The sequence below is a fragment of the Coregonus clupeaformis genome, chromosome 7, assembly GCF_020615455.1.
Source record: "Coregonus clupeaformis isolate EN_2021a chromosome 7, ASM2061545v1, whole genome shotgun sequence".
In the NCBI taxonomy this organism is placed as follows: Eukaryota; Metazoa; Chordata; class Actinopteri; order Salmoniformes; family Salmonidae; genus Coregonus; species Coregonus clupeaformis.
The window spans coordinates 26,270,099-26,295,494 of NC_059198.1; the positions used below are offsets into that span (position 1 = coordinate 26,270,099).

Here is a 25,396-nt window from a genome sequence, read left to right on the forward strand (position 1 = left end):
TATAAAACCGGTGTAAACTTTACTTATAATGATATAACAATATTTTTGCTGGACAATAATTCTGTTACACAATTTCTGATACATCGCATGCCCAAGGGTGCCAATTGGGTATGGCAGAGTATGACAGTTACCATACCCTAGCTCAACACCAACAATTTAAAATAGGCTACTAAAATCATTCCAATCCCAATTAAAAGGCAAATTCAGTTTAGCAGTATTAATGGGTTGGCTTTAGGACCATGCGGATAGCTCAGAGCAGGGGGTAAGGCTGTTTGCCTGGCTAGCTGGCTTTAGGACTATGGACAGCGCATTGACACAGCTCTGCAGTGAGTGAACAGCGCAACAGTGCAGATCTGGTCTCTAGATGGCTAGGTAACTGCTGTTTGACTTGACATGAAACTAAGCTAGAGTTTTTTATCCCAGTGCTGAGCCAGTGCGTATAGCAGAGAATTGCTGTATGACGTGTTTGTAGAATGTTAAGTCTCCTGTCGACTGAGGTGAATGAAGTTACAGCAGCCAAGGTGATAATGGCTAGAGTACATTTTGGTTGTTTTTGCTGTTCTCCAAAATGCATTTTAGAGTTTTGAATTGTGTAGAAATGCAGTAAAAGAGCTTGAACTTTATAAACCCCACCCCCTGCACTTTGCCATACCCTAGGTTTAGCTGAAATGACGCCCTGCACATGCCTTACTTTTATTTCCATGCATAAATCAAAGCAGGAAATGCATCACCTATGCCTCTACTGCCATTCATTCCAACTAAACTGGTTTGGATTTCTCCCTGACCACAATGGCTGCCATTTTCATTTTAGTCATTTAGCAGACACTCTTATCCAGAGCAACTTACAGTTAGTGAGTGCATACATTATTTATTTATTTATTATTATTTTTATACTGGCCCCCTGTGGGAATCAAACCCACAACGCTGGCGTTGCAAACGCCATGCTCTACCAACTGAGCTACATCCCTGCCGGCCATTCCCTCCCCTACCCTGGGCCAATTGTGCGCCGCCCCATGGGTCTCCCGGTCACGGCCGGCTATGACAGAGTCTGGAATCGAACCAGGATCTCTAGTGGCACAGCTAGCACTGCGATGCCTTAGACCACTGCACCACTCGGGAGTACATACCATTCTGGAACTTTGAGGGTTTATGACAGAACGCCTCTAGTAATTTAATAGGATCTTTATAATAATAGTAATAGCACTTATCATACAGAGCACTTTTTGTACAGATTCTCAGTCACACAAAAAAATGTCAGGGAGCTGGCAGTTCATGGGAGATGGTCTTCCACAGCTGGATGATGATGCAGTTCTGTACAGGAGTAGCTTGAGTTGAGGTGGCGTCGATGGTCCAGCTAGGGAGTAAGATTAGTCAGACAGGCAGGCCTGGAGCTCTTTATCAGGCACCTCTGTCTCTGAAGTTCACAGCTACTCCTCCTAGGCGGTTGGAACAACTTCACCACCGAAAAGTGTAGCACACACCTGGGTGATGCTTCGGCAGCTATAAGCGCCTTAGAGACCACCACATGTCAGTAATCAGCAACAGTCTCCTACAAGGCGAGCCTCTGTCATCCCCTCACAATCCACATCCTTCCAGAAACCTGGGCAAGTGGAACAAATAACCGGTGCATCATTCAAATTTAGATTATCCAGCTAATGTTAGCTAGCGAGCTATAGCTAGCCAAGCCAAGTAACCAGACTTGCCATCGTCAGTCCTGCAAATCCATGGGTTACCACCAGATATTGTAGCTTAAGGTTATCAAACCCCCAAAAATATATTAAAAGAATTAAACAAAAATCACTTAAAAATAACAACAGTAGGTATAATATTGACAGAGCACTCTGCCTAAGCTTCCCTCATGGCACCATGGCAACCAACTATGGGAAATAGAGTCTGATGGATCAGAATACAATATCTTGACAGACCCGACAACTTGGAGGAAAACATGCTGGGTCAAGGGTGGGAAAGTTTTGATTCTGACACTGTACAAGGCTTTGGATTGATTTATTCTCTGCATGATCCTGCGATTGCTGTCTTGATGAGCATTGAAACGTATTCTTGTTTAAAGAGAATTGAAAAGAGGTGTGTCAGTAGCAATATATTCTCTATTTTCTATGGTGAAGGCTGAAGCCTTCTCAAAGAATATATGAAAGAAAAATTATTTGAAGTATCGATCAAAACTCCCTCTAACAGGGAGTAAGAGTTACTTACAGGTCCACAAATCAATGATTATGCATTTTTTATGCTGCATTTGGTCTTTCCCTTTCGCCTCTGAGCAAGATAACAGTGTAGGATTACTGTATACTGAGGAAATGTATACTGAGGACAACACATAGGCTGATAATACAAAAATTATCTAGCCACATTTTTAAAATTTTGAGCAGATGTTACATTTTATGTAGATGTGAACCTCAATGTTTGCGAAGAAACCCAGATGAACGCAGTTTACGGCTGAGATGTTGGTTTATGACTTTTGTCTGGAGTACCAATGTGTTAGACAAGCAGAATTTGGGATAATGCAGTCAGGCAGCGGCATGGTGAGGATTCACACACACACACACACACACACACACACACACACACACACACACACACACACACACACACACACACACACACACACACACACACACACACAGACAGACAGACAGACACACAGACACACAGACACACAGACATTCACACACTCACACACTCACACATTCACACACACAAACACACACACACATGCAAAATGAATGAATGCATTCTGCAGACAACAGGCTGGAAGCCGATCTGAACCCCGATATTACGAGGGACCTGATTTCATAGACCTCTGTTTCCAAGGGCTACAACGAAACTGTGTACTGTTGGGGGTACTCGAGGACCAGGGTTGGGAAACACTGTCATTGACCTTCCACAAATTGCTTTCTTTACTAAAGCCTTTTCATGATGCATCCAGGATACCAGTGGTGTTTTTAATTGATTTGACATTTCTCAAGCCGTGAGAAATTTGTGATATGCTGGAGTGCTGCACTTTGAACAGAGTATCCTGAACTGAGAGTGTTCTGAAAAGTAGCGCAAGTCATCTTGAAAACAAGTAGTTGTCATATGCACAACTCAAAACACGTATTAAATGCAGCTGGTCGAATGAATATACATGAAAAGGACAAATAAAATCTTGACATTTTCATACTATTTGATTTAGGATTAATTCATAACAACACTATCAACAAGGCAGGTCCTACAGGCCCTAGTTTTGTCGCACCTTGACTACTGTCCAGTCGTGTGGTCAAGTGCCACAAAGAGGGACTTGGGAAAACTTAAATTGACTCAGAACAGGGCAGCAAGGCTGGCCCTTAAATATACATGGAGAGCTAACATTAATAATATTTTATTTTTAACTAGGCAAGTCAGACGGCCTACATCGGCCAAACCCGGACAACACTGGGCCAATTGTGTGCTGCCTTATGGGACTCCCAAACACGGCCGGTTGTGATACAGCCTGGAATCGAACCAGGGGGTCTGTAGTGACGCCCCAAGTACTGAGATGCAGTGCCTTAGAGTGCTGCGCCACTCAGGAGCATGTCAAGCTCTCATGGCTCAAAGTAGAGGAGAGATTGACTTCATTACTACTTGTTATTGTAAGAAGTATTGACATGCTGCATGCATACCCCACAAGACATGCCACCAGAGGTCTCTTTACAGTCCCCAAGTCCAGAACAGACTATGGGAGGTGCACAGTACTACATAGAGCCATGGCTACCTTAAACTCTTTTCCACATCAGGTAACTGATGCAAGCAGTAGAATCAGATTTAAAAAACAGATAAAAATACACCTTATGGAACAGAGGGGCCTGTGAAGAGATACACACACAGGCAAAGACACATGCATACACACTCTACACACACGTACACATGGATTTTGTGTTGTAGATATGTGGTAGTGGAGTAGTGGCCTGAGGGCACACACTTAATGTGTTGTGAAAAGGGTTATAAAATGTGATGTCATGTAATATTTGTTGTTGTATATAACTGCCTTAATGTTACTGGACCCCAGGAAGAGTAGCTGCTGCCTTGGCATACAAATACAACAATTAATGTTACAAGTCTCGGAAATGGGTAGGAAATGAATGAGCTGAGCTGAGTCACATTAAGACGTTTTAACAACAATTAACACAACCCCATGCAGTGGGAAAAGATACAGCAGAAAATAGCTCAAATGAATCTACTGTTACTATGGCCTAGTTAGAAAAGATGCTTGCTGCAATTAGTTTTACATATCCATTGTGTTATTGACTGGTTTAACCACATGGAAGTGGGCTCACAGTCTGCCTGTTTACATTGTGGTTTCATCAATGCTGTTTTTCACACGAGCACAGAACCTGACTGACATTTCTTCATTCCTTTATCCACTTTTCTATTGTCATATCCATGATACATTGAACACAGTTCGTACACAGTTGACAGTTTTATTGACACCTATATGATGATTATCCTACCTACATCATTTGCAGGGCTCTGTTTAGCTGCCCAATACTTTAAGCAGCATATGTCATAAATAACAGGTACTGTAATTGTGCATTTTCTACACAGAGGAAATCCTGTATGTGCTGCTGTCTGTGGATTCCTCTGGGCCATGCATGACTAATTGATTGAGTCTAATTAGGCACACTGTTTCTGTTGGGTGGGAGCAAAGTGCACAGCTGCTCTTTATGTGTGCTTTAGTCGCCAGTGATTCTCAACACTGGATACAACCCCACACACAACAACAGCTAATGCATAACGGTGTGAATGTAGAATGGGAGTCCTGACACAGTCTAACGAAAAGCAATAATTTATTTAACGGGAGCATATCTTTACTAAGATATATCTTCACCATGCTATCTTGATGGAGGCCATATTGACATTTACTTTTAAAGGATGCATCGTGATTAAATAAAATATGAGTGTTTAGATTTGGTTACCATGGGGATTTCAGGCTCTGGACTGCTGTGCTGCAATTTAAAACATGCATAAATTAGTCAACAATACAAGGACTGCATGCAATAGAAAACATATTATCCCTCCCTCCCCTCCCTACATCTCTCTCTCTATGTTTCTCACACACTGTTCCCAGTCAATACAGGTTTCTCTGTCAGAACATTGCCTCCTTGGGTGTTGCATACATCCTTTACAGGTGAGATAAGTGTCAAAAGGATACGATCCATTTATAGATCTATGACCCGGTAAAGTACGTAAGGCAGTGTGGTATTGTAAGGAAGGTAATGCATGAAAGCAGGTTAGACTGGCATTTACCTTCCACTAGCCTGGGACATTGGACAATAGTGACCTGACAGGGTGACATTCATTTCTTTTTGATGTACAGTCCAGTCCAGGTCTCCATACCAAGCACAGCATGTACAATGTGTTCAATGACTTACTGATATACAGTGGCTTGCGAAAGTATTCACCAACCCTTGGCATTTTTCCTATTTTGTTGCCTTACAACCTAAAATTAAAATTAAAATTGAGTTTGTATCATTTCATTTACACAACATCCCTACCACTTTGAAGATGCAAAATCTTTTTTATTGTGAAACAAACAAGAAATAAGACAAAAAAACAGAAAACTCAATACTTTGTAGAGCCACCTTTTCCAGCAATTACAGCTGCAAGTCTCTTGGGTTATGTCTCTATAAGCTTGGCACATCTAGCCACTGGGATTTTTGCCCATTCTTCAAGGCAAAACTGCTCCAGCTCCTTCAAGTTGGATGGGTTCCGCAGGTGTACAGCAATCTTTAAGTCATACCACAGATTCTCAATTGGATTGAGGTCTGGGCTTTGACTAGGCCATTCCAAGACATTTAAATGTTTGCCCTTAAACCACTCAAGTGTTGCTTTAGCAGTATGCTTGGGGTCATTGTCCTGCTGGAAGGTGAACCTCCGTCCCAGTCTCAAATCTCTGGAAGACAGAAACAGGTTTCCCTCAAGAATTTCCCTGTATTTAGTGCCATCCATCATTCCTTCAATTCTGACCAGTTTCCCAGTCCCTGCCGATGAAAAACATCCCCACAGCATGATGCTGCCACCACCATGCTTCTGGTGTTGGGGTGATGAGAGGTGTTGGGTTTGCGCCAGACATAGCGTTTTCCTTGATGGCCAAAAAGCTCAATTTTAGTCTCATCTGACCAGAGTACCTTCTTCCATATGTTTGGGGAGTCTCCCACATCCCTTTTGGCGAACACCAAACGTGTTTGCTTATTTCTTTCTTTAAGCAGTGGCTTTTTTTCTGGCCACTCTTCCGTAAAGCCCAGCTCTGTGGAGTGTACGGCTTAAAGTGGTCCTATGGACAGATACTCCAATCTCCGCTGTGGAGCTTTTCAGCTCCTTCAGGGTTATCTTTGGTCTCTTTGTTGCCTTTCTGATTAATGCCCTCCTTGCCTGGTCCGTGAGTTTTGGTGGGCGGTCCTCTCTTGGCAGGTTTGTTGTGGTGCCATATTCTTTCCATTTTTTAATAATGAATTTAATGGTGCTCCGTGGGATGTTCAAAGTTTTGGATAATTTTTTATAACCCAACCCTGATCTGTACTTCTCCACAACTTTGTCCCTGACCTGTTTGGAGAGCTCCTTGGTCTTCATGGTGCCGCTTGTTGCAGACTTTGGGGCCTTTCAGAACAGGTGTATATACAGTGGGGGAAAAAAGTATTTAGTCAGTCACCAATTGTGCAAGTTCTCCCACTTAAAAAGATGAGAGAGGCCTGTAATTTTCATCATAGGTACACGTCAACTATGACAGACAAAATGATGAAAAAAAATCCAGAAAATCACATTGTAGGATTTTTAATGAATTTATTTGCAAATTATGGTGGAAAATAAGTATTTGGTCAATAACAAAAGTTTCTCAATACTTTGTTATATACCCTTTGTTGGCAATGACACAGGTCAAACGTTTTCTGTAAGTCTTCACAAGGTTTTCACACACTGTTGCTGGTATTTTGGCCCATTCCTCCATGCATATCTCCTCTAGAGCAGTGATGTTTTGGGGCTGTCGCTGGGCAACACGGACTTTCAACTCCCTCCAAAGATTTTCTATGGGGGTTGAGATCTGGAGACTGGCTAGGCCACTCCAGGACCTTGAAATGCTTCTTACGAAGCCACTCCTTCGTTGCCCGGGCAGTGTGTTTGGGATCATTGTCATGCTGAAAGACCCAGCCACGTTTCATCTTCAATGCCCTTGCTGATGGAAGGTTTTCACTCAAAATCTCACAATACATGGCCCCATTCATTCTTTCCTTTACACGGATCAGTCGTCCTGGTCCCTTTGCAGAAAAACAGCCCCAAAGCATGATGTTTCCACCCCTATGCTTCACAGTAGGTATGGTGTTCTTTGGATGCAACTCAGCATTCTTTGTCCTCCAAACACGACGAGTTGAGTTTTTACCAAAAAGTTATATTTTGGTTTCATCTGACCATATGACATTCTCCCAATCCTCTTCTGGATCATCCAAATGCACTCTAGCAAACTTCAGACGGGCCTGGACATGTACTGGCTTAAGTAGGGGGACACGTCTGGCACTGCAGGATTTGAGTCCCTGGCGGCGTAGTGTGTTACTGATGGTAGGCTTTGTTACTTTGGTCCCAGCTCTCTGCAGGTCATTCACTAGGTCCCCCTGTGTGGTTTTGGGATTTTTGCTCACCGTTCTTGTGATTATTTTGACCCCACGGGGTGAGATCTTGCGTGGAGCCCCAGATCGAGGGAGATTATCAGTGGTCTTGTATGTCTTCCATTTCCTAATAATTGCTCCCACAGTTGATTTCTTCAAACCAAGCTGCTTACTTATTGCAGATTCAGTCTTCCCAGCCTGGTGCAGGTCTACAATTTTGTTTCTGGTGTCCTTTGACAGCTCTTTGGTCTTGGCCATAGTGGAGTTTGGAGTGTGACTGTTTGAGGTTGTGGACAGGTGTCTTTTATACTGATAACAAGTTCAAACAGGTGCCATTAATACGGGTAACGAGTGGAGGACAGAGGAGCCTCTTAAAGAAGAAGTTACAGGTCTGTGAGAGCCAGAAATCTTGCTTGTTTGTAGGTGACCAAATACTTATATTCCACCATAATTTGCAAATAAATTCATTAAAAATCCTACAATGTGATTTTCTGGAGAAAAAAAATCTCAGTTTGTCTGTCATAGTTGACGTGTACCTATGATGAAAATTACAGGCCTCTCTCATCTTTTTAAGTGGGAGAACTTTCACAATTGGTGGCTGACTAAATACTTTTTCCCCCACTGTATACTGAGATCATGTGACAGATCATGTGACACTTAGATTGCACACAGGTGGACTTTATTTAAATAATTATGTGACTTCTGAAGGTAATTGGTTGCACCAGATCTTATTTAGGGTCTTCATAGCAAAGGGGGTGAATACATATGCACGCACCACTTTTCCGTTATTTTTTTCATTTCACTTCACCAATTTGGACTATTTTGTGTATGTTCATCACATGAAATCCAAATAAAAATCCATCTAAATTACAGGTTGTAATGCAACAAAATAGGAAAAACGCCAAGGGGGATGAACACTTTTGCAAGGCACTGTATCTGTATATGGTCACCAGCCTAGCCAACGTTTCAGTGTGGCCTTTCTTTAGGTACAGTAAGTGCATGTTAGTGCATGTTCATGCTTTTTGCTTTAAGCAGGTGCACCCTGCTGTTTCAGAGACTTTTGTGCATGTGTCAAGACAATGAAGAACACTGTGGTCTGACAAAACGCAGTAGACTTACTGTAGTACATGTTAAAGAACCGAGATGCTGGAAAAGGACATAACACCATCATACAAAGAGAGTCATCAACAGGGATGGTGTGAAGAGAGGTCAGACAGGAAGTACACAGCGTCTCCATCAGAAGAGAGAAGAAAAGCACACGTCTGATCACTACAGAACAACCTTGAATTGACGTTCGGTGGCTAGATTCTATTGCAAAAGGGAATGGAGGGCAAAGTTGTAGCAAAAACAACTTGGATATATATTTATATATATCTTGGACTGTGGCACCCACTAATGAAGGCCTATTTCTTTTGATTTGGTCTGGCTAGTTTTAGACACTGCTTGAGAACACACTAATGATCTTACTTTTTCAATTAAGCTGCTTGCTTCTCTAAACGGAGCCCAACATTGTGTTCCAGAATTAATTACAAGTCAATATGAGCTGGGGGCCTGTTGGGATGAAACAGCAGGGGCCTCAGGGTACTGCTATTGGATTGGAAAGAAGTGAGCGAGAACACAATTAACCAACACAGTGTGCTAGTGGCAGTGTTTCTAACACTTGTCTGGAACTAGGACAAGCCTCAAACTAGGGATTGGAAGACAAAGGAAGCTATTTCTGAGCAGTAACAGTAGCTAATGTGCAGATATATGAAGAGCTCTTTATATGGAGTCATTACTTGATGCATAATCACCCACACGGAAAAGAGACTTCAAGAGAGTGTCATTGAAGGTTAATGGAGAACGTCCTACAAATGTTCTTATCATCAATTTTGATCTTAGAAACCCTCTCATTTCTGAGAACACTTGTTTTAAGTGTAACGTTGCTTCTGCTTTATACAAATGTCAAGTATTTCCACAAACCATCTTAACTTAATAACATTTATTCACATACAAACCATCTTAAAAAATACTTGAATCTGACTCTTATCACAACATTGTCCCTTCGTAAGTCTGCATCAAAGTGAATCAGTCAATTCTATCATTCATTACACATCTATAACAGCTTTAAATGTAATCACTCACATCTGACTTGTGTCTGTATATGCAGCTATTTCTGATGTATTTTTATTTTTATTTTATGTAGCTTGTAATGGGCCACTTTAACCTCTAAAAGTCTAAGCTGTTGGGGTACTACGCTAACATATGGAATTGTTTTAAGATGGTCATACCATGGTTCATTTAGCTATTTGATTTTGAATTTTAGGACCCCTTAAGGTATCCCCACCAAAGAATATACTATAGCCCATAGAAACGCATTGAATGCCACAATCATAAATGGCAAAAAATACAATAAAAAATAAATCATAAGGAATAAGGTTTTGAAGTGTCTGTCCTATATCTAGGAGATATAAGAAAGCTATGGAAATATTGTACGTAAAAAAAAAACATATTTAACCCCATATTTTTTGGGCACAAAACTACCTCAATACTACCATTCATTTGTATGGGTTACCTTCAGACTAGTCTCGTGACACCTGTGGGGGTTGTAGTTTGTCGGGGAAACCGTTCGGACGCTACAGACATTTTTCGTGATGTCTCATGGTCTGACAAACACCGCAGATGCGGAAGGCAGACATAGGCAGATGCAGTGGATTGAGAGGCAGCCCACGCAAACTGATATCTCCAGCTTAAATTGACGGATTTTGATGGGGATTTTTTTATGTTGTTACTTAGATTGACGCACGGTCAATACTCTTAATGATTTTTAACTGCAACATCTTCCTTTGTAATTAGACTTGATAAACACTACAAACTCTTTCCAAACTCATGAAAAAGGAAAGCTGTTCTAATACAATCCACAACAAGAGTCAATCAAGAGTTTGATTCTGATTCTCAAAATGTGATTCTGTAGCAATGTTCCAATTAATTATCTCAATCTTGAAGTCTGAACCGTTATTCAGACAACACCCACACTCTCCAAAATTCTCCACCAGAACCATATATCAAAGGATTTGTCTGCAGCTGCTGTCATCTCAGCCGGGTGTGAGAATCTACTCCTTACACTAGGAAATGTTTCTCATACTCTGCTTGACGTGAACTGCAATTGTTTACAGTACTAATTTTAGGTATTTAGGTGTCATATTTTAGAGCCAATTTTCGAAGAGGTTCCCGGTAGTCAAGCAGTAGAACACTTGAGGTGCAGATACCGTACAGGTGAGAACCAGCCCACTTCAAGCACTGCTCACATTGTCAGCGGGTCAAGACTGCCATCTTCAGTTGAGGCTGTGCCATTAAACACTGCAGATTTTGTGTAAAAAGGGAAAGGGGTATACTTAGTCAGTTGTACATAGTAAAGTATACTTAAATAGGAATTTGTACGTATTTCATAAAGTGTTGTTAGTTTATAAATCAGTAGTAAACAGTTAACACATTTTAATGACTATAAGTAATGCATAAGTTCAGGTTTATTACATGTATTTATTGTTCAAGTACCTTTAAATGATAACCATACAACTCAGCACAAAGAAGCAGGTCCAGGGTATTGAATATCTCCTAATTGAATTGCTGGTTGAAGACACGTACATTTGTACATATTTACATAGAAAAGTTGTATCCAAAGTGAGATGTGACATAGGAAACACTTGAACAGAACATCCTTTGTAAGACGCTAAATAAAACATAAAGCTAGGCCCTGGTAATACTTGAGAATCACATAGCGGATGTCATGAGGACGACAATAAAGGCACTCTGTGATCGTTGTTATATACATTTCATTGATCATAAGTGGGGGAAGTTCACGTTGGGGCTTTCACAGTAAGAATCACTGCCCTCCATTGGTAATACATACAGACAGTGACCATCTAATCATCAAATGAAAATTATAACAGAGAGACAAATTATACATTGTAGTGTGACAGATGATGATTGAGTACCAATATTGTCAAAGATCATGGAGTAAATACCTCTCGTTTTAAAAACGTAAAATATGGTTATTCAAATCTTTAACGGGAGCAATAAAGGGTTGTCCAATACATATGTTAACTTTATACAGATTCTTTCAAAAATATCCATCTAAATAAATACAAAAACAGCATCTCAGAAAAGGATATCTTTGTCTTATATGTGGTGTTTATACAGCACAACACCCAGCAATACAGCACTCTGATTAAAAGGTCTGTATCTACTTGTCCTTACCATCCTAATCACAAACACAACGGTTAGCACATTCCACCTTGCACTGACCCCAGCACAATTCCCTAGAACAGGGCTCTCCAACCCTGTTCCTGGACAGCTACCGTCCTGCAGGTTTTCCCTCCAACGCTAATCTAGCGCACCTGATTCTAATAATTAGCTGGTTGATGAGCTGAATCAGGTTAGTTATAGCTGGGCTTGGAGCGAAAACCTACAGGAGGGTAGCTCTCCAGAAACAGAGTTGGAGAGCCCTGCCCTAGAACATTATGTGCAAGATAATTCCACTTTAACACAAGGATTTGGAGAATAATCAAGAGTAACCATGTGAATGAGGGTAAATAAACAGAGAAAAGGGGACAACGCATGTATCAACTTCTACTGTTCTCTTTGGTGTATTGTGACCATTCAAAAAGAAGATCATTTCATACTAAAGTTATTTCTAGAGACAATTTCTACCAGGCACCAAATTTAGCTCTATTGAGCTATGAAAGGCTACAAGTCATTATTCAGCTGTATTTGTGATACATTAACTAGGTAAACATATATTATGTCCTTTCATTGTCCAGTGGCCAGAGTGAAACCATGGGGTCAGAAGCCTTTCTGTATGCATGCACGCACACACCAATTAGATGATCAATGCTCTATTGAACTCAGTAGTTACTTAGTGACACACTTCCGCATACAGACCCTTTCTCTACACAGACACCCATGTATGACCCTTCAGGAGACTTCTACTATGGACTCTGATCTTAAATGCCTACAAAAGCTCTAGACTGTAAATAGAATGTGAATTTGAAACGTCAGTAGTATGTACTCAACTGGTTGTGATTATCTCTGATCAAATATGTTATTTTCAGCAAAATCGAAAAAGTTATTGAACATAGTGGATTGGCAGATGTCTGCAGGTATGGGTATAATAATGTATTTAATGTGCATACATACGTACACTACGGGGAAGGTTAAGAGACCTCAGAGTACAGTACATAGTACACAGATTGAGCTACTGCTGGGGAGTCCCTTTTCTAACTGAAAAACACAAAAGGCGGAATCAGTTAAGGGCATCCTCAAGAAGGCTTTCATTTTGCTCCACTGACACTAACGCATAATACAGTGATAAGTGCAACACGACAACTCAATGCCACTTAACTTTAGAGGACTGGCAAGGTTGAGTGTTACTGTAAAAAGCACTTGGTAGAACATGGGGTTGTATAATAGTTCCTACAATACTTGAAAAACAGCCCCATCAAAACACTTGGATCTCGTCGAACTGGAACAGTGCCACTGCTTTAATAGGATTAAAACATTAGCTTTTTAAAATATTTAAATAGATAATATAAAACTTTATCGTTATGTTTTAAACAGACAATCTGTACACATCTGGTACCAACACATATAAAAATGACAAGCTTGGTTACATTAGAAAGGATACCTTCTGATACGTCATATCAAAAATAATATGCTGCTTTAGTAAGCAGATTCATAGTATTTTTCTTCTAGTCAAATTGTACAATGCTACATTACATTACACTCAGTTAGAAAGACACTGAAGGAGAGAATGTCTTTGCTTTTTTAGTCCAATGCTTTCCTACTCTGTCTGCACAATGCAGTGGCACTGAGCAGATATGAAAGCCTTGGAGTCATGAGTGTCTCCCACAGTGTCCACTATGCAGTCTTCTCCTCCTTTTCTTCTCCTTTCATCCGTTCCCTCCTGTAGTGACTTACTCCGTACCTTTTCTCCCCTGCCAATCTTCCCTCTAATCAAACGCGTTCTCTCGGTCTCTCTCAAGCGAACAGCTCATCCATCAATAGCTCCATCGCAGGCTGACTTTGTGAACATCTCCTTCCTCTCCACCTCCATGTCAATCAATCTTTTCCACTTTCCCAATGATCTTCTCCTCAAAGATGGGCAGGATTGCATCATCTTCGCGTACCTCTTCGAACACCACCCCACAGTCAAACTCATCGCTTACCTTCTTGAAATAATACCTAGAGTCGGTTGGATAGAGAACAGTTGGTTGTTAGTTCAAGTCCATTGAAAAAGCTTTATTTATTACGCACCAAATTTACATAATACGAAAAATTTACTTTGGAATGTGGTTCATCATTTTACATGACCATAAACACAACAAAAACGTGATATTCAATTTCAAGGACTTCAGAGTTTAATAGATTAAAACATTTTATAACATCATCCTGTAAATCTACTTTCCTGTGCCTCATCAAGTAGAGTAGTGACCTCACCTGTAGCTTCCTTTCTTAGTCAGCAGCTCTTTAAACTGGCCCAGCATGACCATGCGACCTTTGACCGACGTCCTGTACGGGATGGGCTCCCCACAGAAGTAGTAGGCCACTGTAATGTTCTCACACGCAGGCTTCTTCGTCGCTTTATGTCTGCAAACAAACAAGCAAGAAGCTCATTAAATGGGTCAAGTCAAGGCTTCCTTTCATCTTTTGCATGAGATAACCTTAGCAGAACTCCAACTGCAAGCTCTGATCATTTGACAGAGTAAGAGTGGGAAAGACAATTCAGACATCCAGAGGTATAATTTCCTCTCAGTCAGAATCGGATGTAAGAAAACTAGATCAAGTCACTCAACTCCTTCTTTACAACTTATACAAATGTTGGTTGTGAACACCACCAGAGTTGCAATGCAGCAAATGACTGTTTAGGTGGCTAAGCATAAATCAACCAGGGGGCTGTGGGACCCTTAATGGGGCCTTAGTTTGATTTCCAGAGGTCCGCCAAAAAGGAGATAACCAATAAAGGCTAAATATGTTTGACACACAAATTCAAAGAATCAGTTTCATGATTTGAATATTTAATGAGCCACTTGTAATGTGTGACTTCACAGCATTGGGTTTCCTCTAAAATGCTATCAAATTGAGCACTCCTGGTATTGGTAATATTGCCCTAAGAAGCTTGTCATGGGAAAGTATTCATTTATCAATCAGAGTTCATGGAGGTAATGTTGTTCCAGCAAGGAAATGCTCAGTCTACATGGGATTGTGAGGAGGTGTTACGCCCTAATGCTACCAGCAGGGAGAAGGTTACTACAGTAAGTAGTGTTCCAAATGCATGCCCCCGGGCCTGATGTTGGGTTTGATGGTGTGGGGTGAGGTGGGGTGGTAGAGGCCCAGTGATAGGATGGGGTGGTAGAGGCCCAGGGGCTTTGCCAGGATAGCCAGGCTTTCATCTGGTCCTTACTGCAGCTATCCTGTCCCCTTACATCTCTAAACTGTCCATCTGAGGAAGAAGCCACAGGACATCAAACAGACTGCAGCTTCACACAGAGAACATCAAAGCTCTGCTCTCTGTTCTCGCCCCACACAGCTTACAGTACACCTCTCCCTAGCTGCTGCCTCCTGCCACCTCCCCCCCCTGTCCTCCAGTTCCATCTTCCCCATCTCTCTCCACTTAATATCATTCTAATTACTCATCCCCTCTGCTTACCAGTGTGAAGCTAGAGGTATGATCATTCTCACTGTCATCCACTGTCTTAGCCCTCACCCTGCAGCTATGGATTACTGTCTGACTCTAAGAAATGGCTGAAGAGGTGAGACTGATTATTCTAATCCCTGCCATACACAAGCAAATCAAATATGAATTTACATTTCAAAAAACTAAACTACACACAGATGCTATTGTATAGGAAACTATTACTAGATTATGGGGATACAAGTATTAGTGCCAGTAATCAAACATGATTGATTACTCATAGAAGGCAGACATACAGTATATGCCTCTACTAATCTCTATGGAGTCTAGGCCTCTGTTTGGCTGTGCAGATACAGGTACAGAGCAGTCGGGTCTGGATGCTGCTGGTGATAGACATGGGAGGTGGTGGTGAGGTGGGGTGCTGCTGTGACCAATGGGATGGGGGTTGGGATGGGGGCCGAGGTGGGGTGGGTGTTAAGGGCTACTGGGGTAAACCAGACTGGACGTACTCGGACTCGGAGAGCTCCGTGTCGGAGACGGCAGGCACCACGCTGAGCGGTGGGAACAGGGCGGGCCTGACAGCAGCACGCCCCCGCTGGATCACTTCCATCACATACCTGAAGGACCCAACAACCCTGGGAGTTAGACACTGACCGGCCACAGGGCCATACCAACCAGGATACACACACCAGTGATCATGCACAGATGTTCAATGAAGAAGGAAAAAAAAGGTCAGTGCATCACGCTACTCAAAAGAGGGTTTGATCAAAAGTTAAGAATGTTTAATTCTTTAGAAGTCTTCTGAGACCCTGTCATGCTTCAGCTCACCCCAACATTTGCTGTTTTAGCACCAACATTACTTTTCAATAACAACGTTATTGTTTTTTCCTGTAGTATCAAAAGGATGAGTTTGGTGATTCAGTCACATGGCTGCCACCATCACTATAACAATACAATGGATGGATAGACATGACATGAAGAACCATGCTTTGACAGAGACATCTCCCTTCCTCCCCAGGAAAAGCCGACTCACCTCTGCTTGGTCTGTAAGGTCCCAGTCTTCTTCTTCTCCTCCTCCAGTCTCCTCCTAGCCTCCTCCAGCTGAGTGAGTGGGTTGGGGGCCGGGTTGGGGGGCATGGTGGGGTCCTGGATGAAGGGGTGCGAGGGCTGCACATTGTTCCGCAGCTGGGCACTGACCCAAGGATGCACTGCCCCAGGACGCTCCACAGAGCTGGGCCGCGACACCTCGTGGCTCGACGGGGTCTTCTTGGACCCTGTGGTGCTCCTGAGAGACAGAGACAAAATCATTGTCATTGTTTTACCCAAATGTACACAAACCACCATAATACGGATCAGAGTTAATTAAATTGACTTGCATTGGTCATACGTTACTGATTCCCTAAGTGGGAAAGACGGCTAGCGGTCACCCATAAGCTGCAACTCACCCGTAGGGGCTCTTCTTGTTGCGGACTGCCTCTCCCTCCATCATCCACTGGAGGATCTTCTGGTTCCTCTCTACATCCTCTGGAGGCACGGGCACCTCAATGGTTCGCACCTCCTCACCCTTCTTAAACGGCCTCTTCGATAGCGTGCTACCTTTGCTACTACAGGAATTGAATGAAAAAAGGACAACTACGTTAATGGCAAGTAAAACAAAAAAGATCTGAGACATTTAAAAAAATTGAAGAACGAAAAACATAATTCAAAGAGACATGAAGAGGCTGTGTGTTGTTGTGCATACCTGTATCCCATAGGGTCCATCGGGCTGGGGCCCATGCCGTCAGCATAGTTGCGAGACTTGGACCCGTAGTGGTGCTGCTCCATCCCCCAGGGGAAGTTACCATTGACCCTGATGGTCGCATCAGCCTCCACCTGCTCTTTGGGCTTCCCTCCGGCAGGGTGGTGGATGTGGTGCATGTGTTTGTGGTGGTATTGGTGGCTGGCAGCCTCCCCCTTGGGCCCCAGCCGAGCTGGGTGTTTGCCCGGGCCTGTGGGCAGTGGCATCCCAGGTCCGGGCACCTTGCCACCTGCAGGGAAGCCGTCGGGTGAGCGGGATTTGGGGGAGTGGCGGCCGGTGCCCGGGGACTGGCAGCCGGGGGTCTTCATGACTCGCTGGACGTGGTCATCCAGGATGCTCTCGGGGTTCTCCTCGTGGGCATCAGGTCGCAGCACCAAGCCGTTGTAGCCGATGTCAGAGTAGCGGGGGTTGTTGTAGTGCTGTGGGTGGGCACCAGGGGGCAGTCTGTGACTGGAGAACGAGGTGGCTGTGGAGATGTCTGCATCATCACCCTCTTCCTCCTTTCAGAAAGAAAAATAAATTATAATTAAACATACTGAAAATGGTTACTACCCTACTCAACAGCAATACTACAAGTTGACATATCACATCAGTATATAATATACAAATATATCCTACACATTAATTTGTGCTGTACATTGAGACAAATCTCAATTACAACCTACATGTATGAGCTTTAGTGTCTGGTCATTTCCCAAAGAAAGAAAGGGGGTCCCAACTCACCACATTGCGAAAGAACAACTGCTAAAGTCATTTCAAAAGGCAAAGGCTATTTTTTCCAATCAGTCACACCAGCAGATGGCACAATTCCACAAAACCATGTGTTAACACGTGCCGCGGCATTATCACTGCTCTGCTGCAGAGGGAATGTTCTTCCTCTGTGATGCAAAGCTATTTCACTCTACATCAGTCAGCCAGCATAATCTTAGCTCTCAATAGACCCTTGATTTTTACTACAATTAAATAGCTCTATATATTTCAAGCTACAATCCTGCTATGTTCTAGTTCCTAGACAAAGGTGCAGTCAGCCACAGTAACTAACTGTATGACATGGAGCAACTGTGCATACCATTGTGCCCTTATTTCACCAGGTCTGTCTCTGCAACTAACTGAATGGCTAAGGATGTGTGGACCCAGTCGTCCATTCCTCTAACTAAATGACATCAGCCCCCATTGGCTCCTCACCACCTCACCCTTCCCACACACCTTTGATGGCATTTCAACATGGGAATCATTTGCAAATAACAGTGGGCAATTGATGTGGTGGAGGCTTTGATGCTCACTCCAGGTAGCGGATTCCTGGGCGGGAGCTAAGGACTTTCTGATGAGGGTCTGGCTGGCGCATGCAGATATTGGCCTGGCTCTCGGTCTCTGGCTCAGAGCAGCTGTGCAGGCCATTGCTCTGCACTCTGTTACCCTGTTCGCGCCAAAATGAAGCCAGATCCAGACCTGCTGAGCCCATCCTGCTGAAAGGCATCTACTAATGAATGTGATGTACTTAGTCTCTCTCGCTCACTCTCACCTCAGGGAATTGGAACGTACTGCTGCCATTGAACATGTAAATTATACATTAGGTGGGCCAATATTCAGAGCTTTGAAAAGTAAAGAGAAAAATGCCTATTAAGTTATTTATCTCTCAGTGGCACCAATGCATTGATCCTAAAGGTTCTGTATTATGTAGAGGAGAGATGAAGAAGACAAATGATTTCATCAGTCAACAGCACCATAATACCACAGGCTATCCTGCAATATTGACTTGTTCCTTTCAGAGACTACTGAAGGAGTATGCCTAGACCAGATGTGACCTCTCCACCAATCAACATTGGATTTTAGGCCACATTCAGTGAGATCAGGGTGTAAGTCTGTGGATGAAAACAAGGTAAGAGAGGAGAGGAATTGGGGAGGGGGGGGGTAGAACTACCTTATATTTGATTACGGTAAGAATATCAGTTAATAGAGTCACTATTTGTCACTCCCCTGCTTGACTCCAGCCCTTAATAAAGAGAAACCTACCGTTCCATGATGGAGGTTCCTCTTACGGAGGGGCCAAACTACATAAAATATCTGCCTTGAGACTTAAGACCTGGCTCTGTGTACTGAAAGAGATTCCATTTGCGGTGAGCACAGGCATTTCTTCACACTCCAACTGACTTCAAACAAAGTCAATACAGTGCGCCAGGCTCACAAGTGGCTCAGGCTGTCTGCAGGTGTTCCATCTGATGCCAGAGAGAAAGGGATCCAGGATACAGTGGGATGGATCCCTGATAGGCCAGAGCTAGACTTCTATAAATGATTCAGAATGGCATAATATCTGTTTCCCTTTTAATGAATCAACCCAGTCCTTTCCCTCATTACTCAAACAATGGAGATATTACAGTGTACCTTCTGATAGACAGTCAGACAAACAGTGATCAGCTATTGAGAACATGGTAAGTGGTTGTTAAGAGGATGGTGGGGACATATAGAGTAGCATAGTGCCCCACCAGGGACAGGGATCGTACAGACAGCAGGGTGGTATTTCTGTAGACAACAACGTACCAATCTGACCCTCTTCAGCCGCTCCTCCAGTTTCTCCTGGGCCTCCCTCTCCCTCAGCACCCCCTCCAGCCTGCTGATCAGATCCGCCGCAAACTTCTCCGGCTCCACGTGAATGTCCTTTGGTATCCGGTTTGTGCGCTACAGAGGGAAACAAATCATTTCCAGTTAATTTCAATTGTACCAGTAGTCATTAGTTGATAACATTGTTGACGTATTCTCTTCAAGGTAAAACCAGTGGTCACTATGCTGTTCACTTCTGATGATAGAACAGAAGGGAGAAAGTGGTATAGAAGAGGAGAAAAGACTGATCAAATAAGTCTATAGTTTATCAGGGAAAAGCTATCAGGGGACCTGTAATGGAAATGAAGGTGCCAAAACAATAACCTCAACCAAAGTCAAGAAGACTATTGCCTAGTAGCTACAAGGTCTGGTTTGACATGGTTTAAGACTTAGGATAGTCTGATGTAGGCTGCTCTGCATAACGCATGCTGTAAGCCGCAGGCATTCATCTCAACAATGAAAAGTTTCAACATAGGGTACTTCCAAAGTTGAAGAAAATGTATAGGATAGTCAGTCAAATATCAGCTATAAACAACTTTCTGTTGGTCAGTGACTTTATAATAGCCATTAAAAAAAACATAGAAATCAATCTCCAGATTGACCCATCGCAGCGTGACACCATGCCCCTCTACATGGGGCTGACAGCATCTGAGCTACAGGCCACGTCTGGAAACTCACTGGTACACCACAGACCAGACTTAAATCACTAAAAGGTGATTGTCCGTTCAAAATAATCCCCATCATTGCATGTTCGTTTAATTACAGGCAGCAGAGTGAAGTAAATTTTTATCAAAGTGAGATGCTGGCTATAATCAGCTCTTAGCTGGTATTCCCAACACAACTCAAGCCTGTAAGGTGCATTGTTGTAGTAATCTAGCAAAGAGAGATTAAAGTACATTCTGGGGGATAGGCTAAATATTGTACAGGGCCGTTTTACTCAGGGACCCACCAAAGCACACAGGATATGTCCACATGCTGATTACAAAGCAGGAGATTTCTCCAGCCCTGATGATATTTTTTCTTTGAATTCGGTTTCAGTTGGATTCATATTCATTTTACCCAACACAGGCAAAGCTTTACATACAAAAAGTCCTGAGTAGCTTTATGGCCTTTAGAAGATCTGGCTGTAGAAATTACTACACTATTGTGGCTATTACCCTCTATTAGTGAAGATTGTACACTGAGTGTACAAAACATTAGGAACACCGTCCTAATATTGAGTTGCGCCCCCTTTTGCCCTCAGAAAAGCCTCAATTTGTCAGGGCATGGACTACAAGGTGTCAAAGAGTTCCACAGGGATGCTGGCCCATGTTGACGCCAATGCTTCTCACAGTTGTGTCAAGTTGGCTGAATGTCCTTTGGGTGGTGGACCATTCTTGATACACAGAGGAAACTGTTGAGCGTGAAAAACCCAGCAGTGTTGCAGTTCTTGACACAAACCGGTGCACCTGGCACCTACTACCATACCCCGTTCAAAAGCAATTAAATATTTTGTCTTGCCCAGTCACCCTCTGATGGCACATATACACAAACAACATAACCTCTCCTCCCCTTCATCTACACAGATTTAAGTGGATTTAACAAGTGACATCATTAAGGGATGATAGCTTTCACCTGGATTCACCTGGTCAGTCTCTGTCATGGAAAGAGCAGGTGTTTGTAATGTTTTGTATACTCAGTGTATACAGCGCATACAGAAAGTATTTAGACCCCTTGACTTTCTCCACATTTTGTTATGTTACAGGCTTATTCTAAAATGGATTAAATTGTTTTTAGAAATTTTTTAAAATGTACACTACCGGTCAAAAGTTTTAGAACACCTACTCATTCAAGAGTTTTTCTTTATTTTCCCTATTTTCTACATTGTAGAATAATAGTGAAGACATCAAAACGATGAAATAACACATATGGAATCATGTAGTAACCAAAAAAGTGTTAAACAAATCTAAATATATTTGATAGTTGAGATTCTTCAAATAGCCACCCTTTGCACACTCTTGGCATTCTCTCAACCAGCTTCACCTGGAATGCTTTTCCAACAGTCTTGAATGAGTTCCCACATATGCTGAGCACTTGTTGGCTGCTTTTCCTTCACTCCGCGGTCCGACTCATCCCAAACCTTCTCAATTGAGTTGAGGTCGGGGGATTGTGGAGGCCAGGTCATCTGATGCAGCACTCCATCACTCTCCTTCTTGGTAAAATAGCCCTTACACAGCCTGGAGGTGTGTTGGGTCATTGTCCTGTTGAAAAACGAAATGATAGTCCCACTAAGTGCAAACCAGATGGGATGGCGAATCGCAGCAGAATGCTGTGGTAGCCATGCTGGTTAAGTGTGCCTTGAATTCTAAATAAATCACAGACAGTGTCACCAGCAAAGCACCCCCACACCATAACACCTCCTCCATGCTTTACGGTGGGAAATACACATGCGGAGATCATCCATTCACCCACACCGTGTCTCACAAAGACACGGCGGTTGGAGCCAAAAATCTCAAATTTGGACTCCAGACCAAAGGACAAATTTCCACCGGTCTAATGTCCATTGCTTGTTTTTCTGGGCACAAGCAAGTCTCTTCTTCTTATTTGTGTCCTTTAGTAATGGTTTCTTTGCAGCAATTCGACCATGAACTGATTCACACAGTCTCCTCTGCAAAGTTGATGTTGAGATGTGTCTGTTACTTGAACACTGTGAAGCATTTATTTGGGTTTCAATTTCTGAGGCTGGTAACTCTAATTAACTTATCCTCTGCAGCAGAGGTAACTCTGGGTCTTCCATTCTTTTGGCGGTCCTCATGAGAGCCAGTTTCATCATAGCGCTTGATGGTTTTTGCGACTGCACTTGAAGAAACTTTCAAAGTTCTTGACATTTTCCGGATTGACTGACCTTCATGTCTTAAAGTAATGATGGGCTGTTGTTTCTCTTTGCTTATTTGAGCTGTTCTTGCCATAATATGGACTTGGTCTTTTACCAAATAGTGCTATCTTCTGTATACCTTGTCACAACACAACTGATTGGCTCAAACACATTAAGAAGGAAATAAATTCCACAAATTCACTTTTAAGAAGGCACACCTGTTAATTGAAATGCATTCAGGTGACTACCTCATGAAGCTGGTTGAGAGAATGCCAAGAGTGTGCAAAGCTGTCATCAAAGCAAAGGGTGGCTATTTGAAGAAAATATATTTGTATATTCGTTTTGATTTCTTCACTATTATTCTACAATGTAGAAAATAGTAAAAATAAAGAAAAACCCTTGAATGAGTAGGTTTTCTACAACTTTTGACCGGTAGTGTATACAAAAAAACAACATCTGAAATATAACATTTACATAAGTATTCAGACCCTTTACTCAGTACTTTGTTGAAATACCATTGGTAGCGATTACAGCCTCGTGTCTTCTTGGGTACGACGCTACAAGCTTGGCACACCTGTATTTGTGGAGTTTCTCCCATTCTTCTCTCCAGATCCTCTCAAGCTCTGTCAGGTTGGATGGGGAGCGTCGCTGCACAGCTATTTTCAGGTCTCTCCAGAGATGTTCGATCGGGTTCAAGAGACTCCTGCGTTGTCTTGGCTGTGTGCATAGGGTCGTTGTCCTGTTGGAAGGCGAACCTTCGCCCCAGTCTGAGGTCCTGAGCGCTCTGGAGCAGGTTTTCATCAAGGATCTCTCTGTACTTTGCTCCGTTCATCTTTCCCTCGATCCTGACTAGTTTCCCAGTCCCTGCCGCTGACAAACAACCCCACAGCATGATGCTGCCACCACCATGCTTCACCGTAGGGATGGTGCCAGGATTCCTCCAGACGTGACGATTGCCATTCAGGCCAAAAGTTCAATCTTGGTTTCATCAGACCAGAGAATCTTATTTCTCATGGTCTGAGTCCTTTAGGTGCCTTTTGGCAAACTCCAAGCGGGCTGTCATGTGCCTTTTACTGAGGAGTGGCTTCCATCTGGCCACTCTACCTTAAAGGCCTGATTGGTGGAGTGCTGCAGAGATGGTGGTCTCAATGATGATCAATGGAAACAGGATGCACCTGAGCTAAATTTCGAGTCTCATAGCAAAGGGTCTGAATACTTACATAAATAAGGCATTTCTGTTTTTGATTTTTTATAAATATGCAAATAAAAATAATAATAATAATAATAATAATGTATTCGCTTTGTCATTATGGGGTATTGTGTGTAGCTTGATAAGGAAACATTTTTATTTTATCCATTTTAGAATAAGTCCGTAACGTAACAAAATGTGGAAAAAGTCAAGGTGTCTGAATACTTTTCAAAGGCACTGTACATGCATCCTAATGTGAGGGAGAGAGTCTTGTTAACCAGGACTCTTGACTCAGCAGCCCAATTAGGATGGGAGTTCTCCTGTAGTGAGCTGCAGAGGCATGCAGGGAGGCGGGACTGCCACAGAGGAAAAACACTGCTGTCTGATGGGCTTCAACACAGTCCCGTGTAGCTCAGTTGGTAGAGCATGGCGTTTGCAACGCCAGAGTTGTGGGATCGTTTCCCACGGGGGACCAGTATGAAAATAAATATATGCACTCACTAACTGTAAGTCGCTCTGGATAAGAGCGTCTGCTAAATGACTAAAATGTCAATGTAAAACACAGACAGACAGCTGAGGGCTGAGGAGAGCACCAAGCACAGTTTAGACAGCACACGCCTCTCCATGAGCTATTCACACACCCTACACAGGCCCAGAGAGAGATGGAGGCAGGCATCTTACAAATGCAGGAAATTGGAGAGATGGAAACATTTGAGAAAGACTGAGGTTTCTATAATACCAGAATAGAGCCTTGTAACCTGTCTTTGATGAGCTAGTGGGGTTATTACAGGTGTGTGTGTGTGCTTGTATGTGTAGGGGTGTGTGTGTAGCTACACCAAGGTTAACTTACAGGAATATGAGGTAGTGGCACTCGCCCATTTGCTTTGGCACTTTCGTGCATCTCTCGTCGATGCTGTTTGCGGTATTTGTATGGTGGAACCCCATCTCTGGAACAAAAACAAGGAACATTTTACAAGCATATTCAAAACTAAACAACTCATGGGTTACTTTGAAGCTGTATTTACATTTCTAACGGTAGCAGAATCAACCTAAGAGAACAACAACATTTTGGGAGTTTGTGGTAAATTGAGCGGATTGAGAATTCTGGACTTAGATTTCGGTAAATAGCAGAGTATCTATACCCTGAAGTTTCCGCTGTAGCCCTACACAGCAGTGAGCAACCAGAGAGCGGCGCGGTCGCTGATACCAACATTATGAATTGTTTAATCCCAAATCGCAGTGGTCCCGCTGGGTGTGACTCGTCTGTGCCAGGAGCTGTGGAACAAAACAGCTGATAACGGCCTCTAATCTATCCTGCTTCAGACACATGTTTTGGTCCTGCTGAGCAGCCTTTGATATTTCTTTAACATGCGTCCCCCAGTGCCATCTCTGAACTTACAGCACAGTTCCTTTCTTCTCTTTCTCTGGCTTCCCTCTGCTAACAGCACCACTTACTCTTAAGGAAACATGCTGCTTCCCGCTAATGCGGAAGAAAGAGGATTGTTGTGCTAAATAACAGCTTGTGTCCGACATTGGATCCTCCAAAGGCAATGCTTATACATTTACCCATCTTGAAACAAACCATTGTCAAGCAATGTGGGCATGTCTTATAAGACGTAGGCTATAACATGTACTTTTTATTCATTGTGTACCGATTCCTTTT

General features: G+C 42.8%; 1 protein-coding gene across 5 annotated transcripts in view; it reads right to left on the reverse strand.

The window, feature by feature from the left end:
• Positions 1 to 11,113: 11,113 nt before the first annotated feature.
• LOC121550725 (axin-1-like) overlaps positions 11,114 to 25,396 on the reverse strand; it is a 48,840-nt gene continuing 34,557 nt past the window's right edge. For 4 of the 5 annotated variants that reach the window (XM_045221273.1, XM_041863081.2, XM_045221274.1 and 1 more), the window contains 8 exons: positions 24,584 to 24,680; positions 19,631 to 19,768; positions 17,036 to 17,592; positions 16,740 to 16,898; positions 16,328 to 16,579; positions 15,804 to 15,911; positions 14,100 to 14,249; positions 11,114 to 13,844 (listed from right to left, as the gene is read on the reverse strand). In XM_045221273.1, the coding sequence (XP_045077208.1) occupies positions 13,718 to 13,844; positions 14,100 to 14,249; positions 15,804 to 15,911; positions 16,328 to 16,579; positions 16,740 to 16,898; positions 17,036 to 17,592; positions 19,631 to 19,768; positions 24,584 to 24,680 (1,588 nt within the window). In that variant the 3' untranslated portion in view covers positions 11,114 to 13,717. The remainder of the gene's footprint in view (positions 13,845 to 14,099; positions 14,250 to 15,803; positions 15,912 to 16,327; positions 16,580 to 16,739; positions 16,899 to 17,035; positions 17,593 to 19,630; positions 19,769 to 24,583; positions 24,681 to 25,396) is intronic. The other variant, XM_045221275.1, reaches the window with a different exon arrangement.